Genomic DNA, 10678 nt, shown 5'->3' with positions numbered 1-10678 from the left:
TGAGGAACTGTATGGTTAATCAAAACAAATCGAATAGTATTATAGAGGTAGCAAATCATAAATCGTAATGGAAAGCGTAATGCAAGCACATTGACATTGAGTCAATACACATAGTCGTAAAAGGGAGCTATACTATTGACTATTGAGACAACACCGTTCGCTGTATTTGATCCATATAATTCTTAATCTAACAGCTTAAAACGTCATAAATATAGCTATAATCTTTTTGACGTTCCTACACAGACTCACAGTGTAAAATGGATACTTTGTACATAGTTGGGAACTGTGTATACCACATTTTTGTGTGTCGGATTGAACCGCAGGAGGGCCATGTTATGTCAACACTAAGCCAAAGGTCACTTTACTATGTAGCTACTAGACTATAAAGTATTTTTCAATTAGGAATGTACATATAAATGCTGTTACTCGGTATGTACTACAAATGGTGAATGCTGTAGGGGCGTGTTGAAGGCAGCGCTCCATTGAAAGCAAGTCGAATGAGTCCAAGTAATCTTGGGGGCTTAGCGAACAATTCAGTTTAGCCCAAATGGCATAGTTAACCTAGATAAACATACCACAACAGATTTAGCGATAGAAGCTATCTGTTCACGCTAGGTCAGGTTGGATAACTTCCCCTGGGAATCCCAAAACTGATGCGAGCGTGCGAAGTAAAAAAAAAGTTTGGCCAAAAAGTTGCCATCATCACCAATTTATGAGAGTTAAGTGGGCAGGACTAAACACACCATGTTTGGTATAGAAAACAACAGATTTTTCGTTTTTATCTTCTTCGTTGATTTAAGAATATTAATTGATCTAAACACTCCACGACATTTTCCATTTTCCGATATTTTTTTTAAACTGATGCCATATGTTTGCTCATTTTTGTATTTGCTTCGTACGATCAACCGTATATTGTTTGGTATACAGAACAACGGATTCTTCATTTTTATCTTCTTCGTTGACTTAAGAATTGACATTGACATTTCACGACATTTTCTATTTTCCTTATTTTTTTCAGTTCACAGCATATATTTGTTCATTTTACATCTGCTTCGTACGATTAACAGTGTAGCGTAAAACATGTTGTTAAACGAACGAAAATGATGCGCGTGCGGATGTCATCCATACAATGAAATCAACATGGCCTTATGGATACAAAAACGATGAAACCAAAGACATGTAGGACATAGCACACGTGCTAGCTTCTTCTGCTTATCAATCAGGCGCGAAAAGATGATTCCGTTATAGAAACTTCGGAGATATAGAAAATGCTTTCGACGTTTTTCGAATATCGTTCTCCAAGCGTTTTCGGGCATCGTTTCCTGTTGTCGAAAATTGATTTTACTTTGCGTACATGACCAACAAAGGTTCCAAACTCTCCCTGACCCATCTCTTTAGCAAACACGGGTTGGGTTAGACAATTGACACATGTATAGAAACTCCTTTCGGTGATTTTCGAATATTGACCCCCAAGCGTTTTCGGGCATCTTTTCCGGTTGTCGAAAATTGAATTTACTTTGCGTACACGAACAACAAGGGTCCCAAACTCTGCCCGACCTATCTCTTTAGCAAACACGGGTTGGGTTAGACAGTTGACGCATGTATAGAAACTGCTTTCGGCGATTTCCGAATATTGACCCCCAAGCGTTTTCGGGCATGGTTTCTAGTTGTCGAAAATTGAATTTACTTTGCGTACACGAACAACAAAGGTACTAAACTCTCCCTGACCTATCTCTTTAGCTAACACGGGTTGGGTTAGACAGTTGACACATATATAGTAACTGCTTTCGGCGTTTTTTCGAACTGCTTTCTGCGTTTTTTTTTTTCGAATATTGACCCCTAAGCGTTTTCGGGCATCGTTTCCAGTTGTCGAAAATTGAATTTACCCTGCGTATACGAACAACAAGGGTCTCAAACTCTGCCCGACCTATCTCTTTAGCAAACACGGGTTGGGTTAGACAGTTGACGCATGTATAGAAACTGCTTTCGGCGATTTCCGAATATTGACCCCCAAGCGTTTTCGGGCATCTTTTCCAGTTGTCGAAAATTGAATTTACTTTGCGTTCACGAACAACGAAGGTACTAAACTCTCTCTGACCCATCTCTTTAGCAAACACGGGTTGGGTTAGACAGTTGACACTTTGATTGATGATGTTAGTGACACTGGAAGGTTCTATCACTGGAACACCAGACGTAAAGGTCCCGCACCTTAGCATTAGCACATAGGTGTATTCTAACTTATAACTAGACGGCGATCGCGCTGCACTCTCACTGCGACCTAAATAGGATATGTGTAACCTTAGATTTCATACTGGGTATATCATACAGCATGTAAAAGTATGACTGAGTAGAGAACAACAAAACACACGAAGTGTAAAAAAATCGTTTCTTTTGTATACAATTCGTTGAGTGATCTGTAAAATTTAGATCGCAGAGAGAGCGCCGTCCTAGTGGAAAGGGGGGCATACGGTAGGTCCACACGTACATACATATTCAGGTCCGTATAAGGTCCGTATGCAGTTCTTGCCTCTACCAGGCTCCACATGTCGCAAGGAAAAATAGTAGAAATAGAACAAATATAGCCAAACAACATGTCAGAGGAGTTAGCTGGGTCACAATCCATACTCATCGGACAGCTAACTCCTCTAGCATGTCATGTGTTTGTATTTGTCAGATTTCTACTATTTTTTTCAGCAACCTGTGGAGCCTGGTAGAGACTAAGAACTTCATACGGACCTCATACGGACTTGAATATGTTCACAAGCGTGAGCCCAGCAAACTTGATAACACCCCCTTGCGCATCAATTTTCGCATTTGAACATAAATTTTCCACCACACTGTTAATCATACAAAGTATGTAAGTAAGTACAAAATAAGTAAAAAAGCCGTAAATTAAAATGAATATCGGAAAACCGATACTAATGTCACAGTATGCCAGAACCAATTCTAAGAAGTCAAAGAAGAAGATGTGAAAGAGCAAAAATGAGGAACCTATTGTTCAACCTTCCTGACCGCTTAGATTTCAAAATCAAGGCAACTGTTTTTGGCAAACATTTTATTTTCCCGAACGCTGGCATCGGTTTTGGGGGTCCTAGAGCACGTCATCCATATAATCAAATCAACATGGTTTTATGTGAAAGAGCAACTATCCTCTAATGAAGTTACATTGACTGTGCCTTGTTGCGAAGATCTATAATGTAAATTTACATAGGGAATATTTGATCATTACTATTTCATATCATTCTAAATTGAAGTATTAACGCAGCTGGACCTTCCCAAGAGACCATTTTGTGATTGACGGCTGCACAATAATTGAGTAAGTGCCGTTCTAGACAACCGATACTAAAGTAATTTGATTGTGTACTGGACAATGCCTAAGACAAATGCGTTCTATTTTGTCATTGTGTTGCAGTGGCTGTAAGGTGTACTATAAATTTTGTTAAGCCGAATATATATAGGACGCATATATTTCATTTGCTGGGTCCATTTGCCTTCATGGTGAATTAGCTTCTTGCGCAGTTTGTCTATATATACTGACTCACAATAGGATTAGATCTAGTTTTCTTTATTTACTATAGTATTTTCTTTAAAGCATAAAAGCATAAAGGAACAAAGAATAGCTGGCTCACTCATACCATTTTCTACACACATAATTGAAGTTTTTTTTTGTGACAAAATAGGAGTTCGTTCCAAAGTGTATGTGCATTTTCGCTATCTTAATATGATATATTGTTCAAGAATCACGTCTTAAGAAAAAAAGATTAAGAATGACAAAGATTATTATACAGAATTTCTCATGGGCTTATCTAATGTGCAACGTTATTTTGTGAATTATAACCAATACATTTCTCCAAAAAGCCAGGCGTAAATGAAAAATGCAAATAGTTTGCGGTACTAGCAGTTTTGTGTTCGCTGTTATGACCACTTCGCCGCGAACATTTTTCCATTACAGTTTGTAACTGCAGTCTATGGTGCTACCGCGAACTTAAAACCACCGCGAACACTCCATTTTCCCGCTACTGCTAAAGTAAATCTTCGCGAACTTAAATGCATTTACAGTGCTCTACACACCTTGCGCCTTGCACATTGAAAAACATGCACCTGCCACCTAAAAATAGAATAAAGCCCAACAATGAATAGGAACATAACAACAGTGTCAACAAGAGTTAAAACTAAATTAGACACATTTTTTCAAAAGTGCAAACAAACCAGATATGTTACGCGTCTCTGAAAATATGTCGACATTTCGTGCTTCATGAGTTCTTACTTTCCCACTTCTACAAACTGTTATTTTTCTGCCGGGGAATGTGTTGTTGCTGTACGGGTATTTTGATCGCAAGCGCCCGCACAAGAATGCCGAGGCTCCACGCGCTATTGAACTTCTCCATTCACCGCATATCGTATTACAACACTCTTCTACTTTTAGACCACCTGCGCTTCGGTTGCCAAAGTAGAAAAACAACGCCACAAATCCCATTGACGCAGTCTAGGTCCTTATTTGTGCAATGTTGAAAACCTCCTTGACAATGGACTAGAGTGTTTTGTACAGGGTTAAAATAGTTCCTGTTTTTTGATGTATATGTTCAGTAGAGTATGTTGTACGGGGTTGAAAAAGTTCCTGTTTTTTTTTGCTTTTGATGTAGAAGTCGCATATACTGAAATGGTACGGTAGTGAACCAGTAAACCAACCGTATCACTACCGTACCATTGACTCAACCTAGGTCCTTATTTGTAGACGGACTCAACCTAATGTTGAAAAGCCCCTTGACAATGAACTACTCAGTAGAGTGTTTTGTACGAGGTTAAAAATAGTTCCTGTTTTTTGTTTTTGAGGTAGAAGTCGCATATTCTGAAATGGTACGGTAGTGAACCAGTAAACCAACCGTATCACTACCGTACCATTGACGCAGCCTAATGTTGAAAATCCCCTCGACAATAAACTATTGAGTATAGTGTTTTGTACGGAGTTAGAAAATAGTTTCTGTTTTTGTTTTTGCGGTTTGAGTTGCATATACTGAAATGGTACGGTGGTTATACGGTTGGTTGATTCGTTGGGTTTGTAACGAAGCGTTGACAGCTGTCAGTCATGGTTATTGACAAGCTGCCATGCAGTGTGCACGTTCTATTATTGAACATTTGTCTTATACGTTTAAAGTGGAGGTTTAACGTGTTTAACACGAACTTTGGAGTTTTAGTAAGTCAAGCCTGAAAGATATTCACTAAAGTTATTTATCCATAACAGAGAGGAACCTTTGCGAAGCACATAGTTTTCGGTTCATTGATCTAGAACAGCAACAGCCTCTCTATATCCGGATTTGACAAAAGTATTAGGCGATTAGTGTTTTTTTGCAATATTCGCATTGCCAAGTTCTAAAGAACAAAAAATAAATAAATTACAGGCACCAAAAGGTGTAACATTAGAGCATATTGTTGTGTTAAAGCCAGTCCTGAAATACAACAACAGTTACTGCGTTAGACATTTTACTGTTTCTGTAGTAAACATGTAGTAGACAGCTCGTGGAGCACACTCTTTAGATAACGGAGTCATATATAACAGCAGTTACTGTAGTAGGTATTTTACTGTCACTGCAGTACAGTTACTGCATTAGACATTTTACTGGTTCTGTAGTAAACATGTAGTAGACAGCTCGTGGAGCACACTCTTTAGATAACGGAGTCATATATTACAGCAGTTACTGTAGTAGGTATTTTACTGTCACTGCAGTACAGTTACTGCAATAGACATTTTACTGTTACTGAAGTAAACATGTAGTAGACAGCTCATGTAGTACACGGAACACGCTTCTTAGATAGCGGAGTTTTCATATACAACAAGTTACTGCATTAGACATCTACTGTTACTGTAGTAATTATGTAGTAAACAGTTACTGTACTAAACATTGGAGCACATCACACTGTATTGAAATGCAATAACAGTTATACGTTACTGTACGTAGTAGACATTTTACTGCTACTCACTAGTACTGTACTAAATGTGTAGTAAACAGCTACTGTAGTGCACGGTGCACACTGCATGCAGTGATAACGGAGTCTCAAAATACAACACCAGATACTGTAAAAGGTATTTTGGTAGCATCCATATGTCGATTCGACCATATGGAGGACAGAAGGGTAAGTCTATGCAATTTTCTCCCAGGCAAAAATATGATCAAGATATGTTGTTGTGATGAGACTCAAATCCACCTTATATAAAATTACCTCCCTATCTTTCTTTATTCTGACGCTTATGATAATGATAATAATTACCAGTTTTATTTTCAGTCTGTATGTAAAAATTGGTGATATTGATGCTTCTTTTTGTCATTTGCAGATGGTTGCCACCGCCGATCAGACAGAACTCTTGAATATTCTAAGGAAAGAAGGAAGCAAGTGTCTGTCACAAATTGCCGAGAGCAACCCTCCGGATGGAAATAGTACGTACGAAGATTAATAGAGAATTATCAGGCTCTACTCTAGCACATGATACTAACGCCCGTGTATGTATATAAAGGGGGAAAACGAACTATGGCTGTTTCTACTTCCCAATGCTAGGTTGCGATGCAGTGAGAAGGATGCATCCCAAAATGTGACTAAGCCTGTATCCCCCCTCATTACGGTTCAGATATTCATAATAATAAGAAATTCCATTGTGGTCATGGACCATACTGAGAGGAGAGAGGGATGCAAGCTTAGCCATGCTTTGGCAAGCATCCTTTTCACTACAAGGTGGCGCTGTAGCAAGAAGTATGCGTTCTCAAAATATGACTAAGTTTGTATCCCCCCTCTCACTACAGATCATGATCTGAGTAGATGTATGATCCTTATGAGTCCACATCAATAACAGTTTGAACAGAACGCACGAGTGTAAATGACGTTTAGGTATTTGATAACTCAAAAGCAAAGGGCTGTCCCTGTAGCTCAATTGGTAGTAGTCACGTAGTAACGTTTAAGGGGAAGGGCTAGCAACTCCTCCCTGCTACTGAAACAACAAGGAAACTTGCGGCCCTATGTGCTACAAGGCAAAACAGGGGTCTGAGCGAACTGAACGAACGAAATTTGAAGCACATGAACTCTACTAATTGAACTAAATGTACTTATACTTTGCAGAAACGTACTGTCCCCCTGAGTGGGACCTAGTCACATGCTGGCCGTACGGAGAAGCTGGTGCAAAAGTCAGCCTACTGTGCCCCGGGTATTTACCGGATTTCAACAGCCAAGGTAAGGGGCTGTTAAGTAGCCATTTAGGAGTTTAAAAGATAGAGACTAGAATCTAGAAGTTTTGGATATCACGAACTTGTTTTGGGGTATGTGTATAGGAGTGTTGTGGTGTTTGATAAAGCAAATTAATGCTTCAAATTAACGGACGGTTCCACTGCTATACAATCCTGCTACATCATTACTACAGCACTACTACGTTATGGCTACAGTAATGCTACAGTGTTGCTACATCATTACTACAGCACTACTACGTTATGGCTACAGTAATGCTACAATGTTGCTACATTATTACTACAGCACTACTACATTATCTCTACAGTACTGCTACAGTGCTTCTACACCATCACTAACAGCGCTAATACATTACCGCTACAGTACTACTACAGTTAGTCCTGCTATATTATTGCTTAAGCACTATAGATATAGTATCGCTATACAGTTATTGCTTCATTATTACTACAGTGCTGCTACAGTACTACTGTATTGCTACTGTACTGATACGCATCTCTCCTTCCAGGACACGTATTTAGATACTGTGACGTCACAGGAAAATGGGTACTCAACCCGGCTACCAACAAAACGTATGCAAATTACACAGAATGCTGGCAAAAAGCACAGGTGAGCAAGGTGTTTTTTACAACTCAAGTTGAGTTTTACAAATCGATATGCTTGTTCAGCTTAACACATAATTACCCCACACAAAGATTCTCTCATCTCAGATGTATTTGCTTTCGTTGAACGTGTTCGTGGCATTGCTGTGGTGTAGGGTCTTAGCCCAGGACCCAGAGGCCCTGGCTTCGAGTCCCTGACTTGCCCCCGTTGTGCCCCTGGGAAAGGCACTTTATACGAATGTCCTAACTTTGATTAGGTGTAAATGAATAACCAATTTCACAAAGAGATTTCCCTTGGATAGGACGTTAAGTACGTTGAGGTCCTGTGTTTTTAGGAGCCTGTTAATCATAAAGAACCCACCACACTCTTCCTGATGAGAGTGGATCAAATAAATTTTTGTCTTCAGTGCAGAAACTGGTATGTTACGCCATGAGGCGGTTTACTGGGTATTTAATACATACAAACAAACAAACAAACAAACGTTAACAAATGTACAAGTTGAGCAATGGATCAGTCTTTGCTTGTGTACCACAATATTATCACAATAAATAGCCATTGCTATCGATGCTCAGAAACGGTAAGCACAATTTACGCAAACGCAAACGCACACGCACATATCCACACACACACACACACACACACACACACGCGCGCGCGCACATATCCACACGCACATATCCACATGCACACACACACACACACACACACACACACATACACACATACACACACACACACACACACACACACACATACACACACACACACACACACACACACTCTCTCTCACACACACACACACACGCACACACACACACGCACACGCTCACGCACACACACACACACACACACACACACACACACACACATACACACACACATACACACAGTCACACAGTCACACAGTCACACAGTCACACATTTGTATAACTGGTACTTTTTGCAGATGTTTTGCCCTTTGTTTTACCACAGACCAGCCGGGTCCCACGAGAGGTTCTAAAAAGAGTAACAACGATGTACACTGTTGGGTACTCCGTCTCTCTAGGGTCTCTCTTCATAGCGTTCATCATTCTAGCTTCATTCAAGTAAGTATGATGCTTCATATGTACCTATTTTTTACTTACCCAATGCCATGTTGATGCGATATATGGATGACATCCTATGGGAACTCCAAAAAGCTGCCAGTTCCCTTAATTTGAAGTTGTCAGGAAGTTCTAAAATATGATTCAATATCCAGAGTATGATGCGTGTATATCGAACGAACAATAGACTCTTCACTTTTCTTCTCATCTTCTTTGACTTTGGACTTTTGCATTCTACGACAATGGTATAGGCTTTCGACATTTCCGGTATATTTTGCTCTTTTTGCAGTAATTGCTATTTACGATTCACTGTGTTGTAAATCGATCTATCGATCTACTAACATGCTGTGCATTCTACTAAAAGTATATTTCTTTTTCTCTTTGTTTTAGGCGGCTACACTGCACGCGAAACTACGTCCACATGCATCTCTTCATGTCCTACATGTTACGGGCCTTCTTTATTCTGGTAAAGGACGCCGTGCTAGTCGGGGACTCAGTGGACACACCAAGGGACACGGTAACACTACTTTTAATAGCTACTGCTTTTACTAGCTATGTTGTTCCCGAAGGAGAAAACATATTGTTTTTGCTGTTGCGTTTTTTCCTTCTTGGCAGAAAAGGTTTACGGAAAAGACTGGGCTGTCTACCCGGGCTAGCTATCATGTCAGGCAGATACCCCCATTCATAGCCCCAAATGTTTTTTTTACTTTCAAACACTACTTTTGGGCGAGTCTAATGGTATTTATTTATTTATTTGAACTTCACCATATGTGTTTACACAAAATGGTAGGGAGGCAAAAACAGGTACTTTGTAACCTTTACTAGTTGCCTCCCGTGCAACTAAATTATACAATGATAGAAAAATAATCATAATGATAACAAATAATAACAATTGTACAATCAAATAATAATGATTGTGTCAACGACAATAAAAGCAAATATACAATAATAACAAATATAAAGAAATAAATCATAGAGATAATGGTAAGATGAAATATGAAATATCTAGAAAGGTGTACAACTGGGACACTGACAGTGGGTGACCCAAGTACATACGTCGTTGGGGTTAAATCTGTCGTTGGTAAGAGAGAGATAGTGAGCTAGGATTGCTTTCTTAAAGGTATTAATTGTAACAACTGGGGAAAGTTTTAGAGTTCTAATGTTGAGGGGTAAAGCGTTCCAGATGTGAACGATTCTTTGGAAGAAATAGTTTTTAAACGTAGTGGTGAGACATTTTTGGGGCTGGAGCTTGGCTTGTGAGTTGGATCTTAGGGATGTGAGTGGAAAACTTATATATTGATGAATGTCAATACCGTATTGTCCCAAGAAACATTTAAATAGGAAGGATAAGTCTAATAATTCTCTGCGGTAAGATATAGGTAAGAGTGAGCAGTAGATCAATCTATCCCTGTAATCAGTTGTATGGTTGTTAAGAATGTATTTTGTAGCACGTCTCTGGACTTTTTCAAGGGAAGTAATTAAGTTATGAGTGTGGGGGGACCAGATCAACGAGCAATATTCAAGTTTGGGCCTAACTAGTGTAATATAAAGAATTTCCTTAACATTTGCAGGGGCATGGTAACCAACAGATCTCTTAATAAAGCCGAGGGTCGAGTTGGCACTAGCTGTGATGTTTTTTATATGACTCTTAAAAGATAGGCAGTTGGACATAGTTACACCTAGGTCATTAAATTCCGTAACTGATGAGAGCACTTGTCCCTCAATTTCGTAGTCATAGAGCACTGGTTTTTAGACCACAATAGTGA

The 10678-nt window shown here is 39.3% G+C and overlaps 1 protein-coding gene across 1 annotated transcript in view; it reads left to right on the top strand.

Annotated features, from left to right (window-relative positions):
- Nucleotides 1-6326: 6326 nt before the first annotated feature.
- The window catches only part of LOC118424584 (parathyroid hormone/parathyroid hormone-related peptide receptor-like), a 9803-nt gene continuing 5451 nt past the window's right edge, over nucleotides 6327-10678 (top strand). The window contains exons 1-5 of the mRNA XM_035833211.1: nucleotides 6327-6434; nucleotides 7108-7218; nucleotides 7736-7836; nucleotides 8803-8915; nucleotides 9303-9429. Of these exons, the coding sequence (XP_035689104.1) occupies nucleotides 6332-6434; nucleotides 7108-7218; nucleotides 7736-7836; nucleotides 8803-8915; nucleotides 9303-9429 (555 nt within the window). The 5' untranslated portion in view covers nucleotides 6327-6331. The remainder of the gene's footprint in view (nucleotides 6435-7107; nucleotides 7219-7735; nucleotides 7837-8802; nucleotides 8916-9302; nucleotides 9430-10678) is intronic.

Source organism: Branchiostoma floridae, chromosome 10 (genome assembly GCF_000003815.2).
Source record: "Branchiostoma floridae strain S238N-H82 chromosome 10, Bfl_VNyyK, whole genome shotgun sequence".
Lineage (NCBI taxonomy): Eukaryota > Metazoa > Chordata > Leptocardii > Amphioxiformes > Branchiostomatidae > Branchiostoma > Branchiostoma floridae.
Note: the sequence above shows the minus strand (reverse complement) of the source record. Positions and strands in the feature narration are given on the sequence as shown.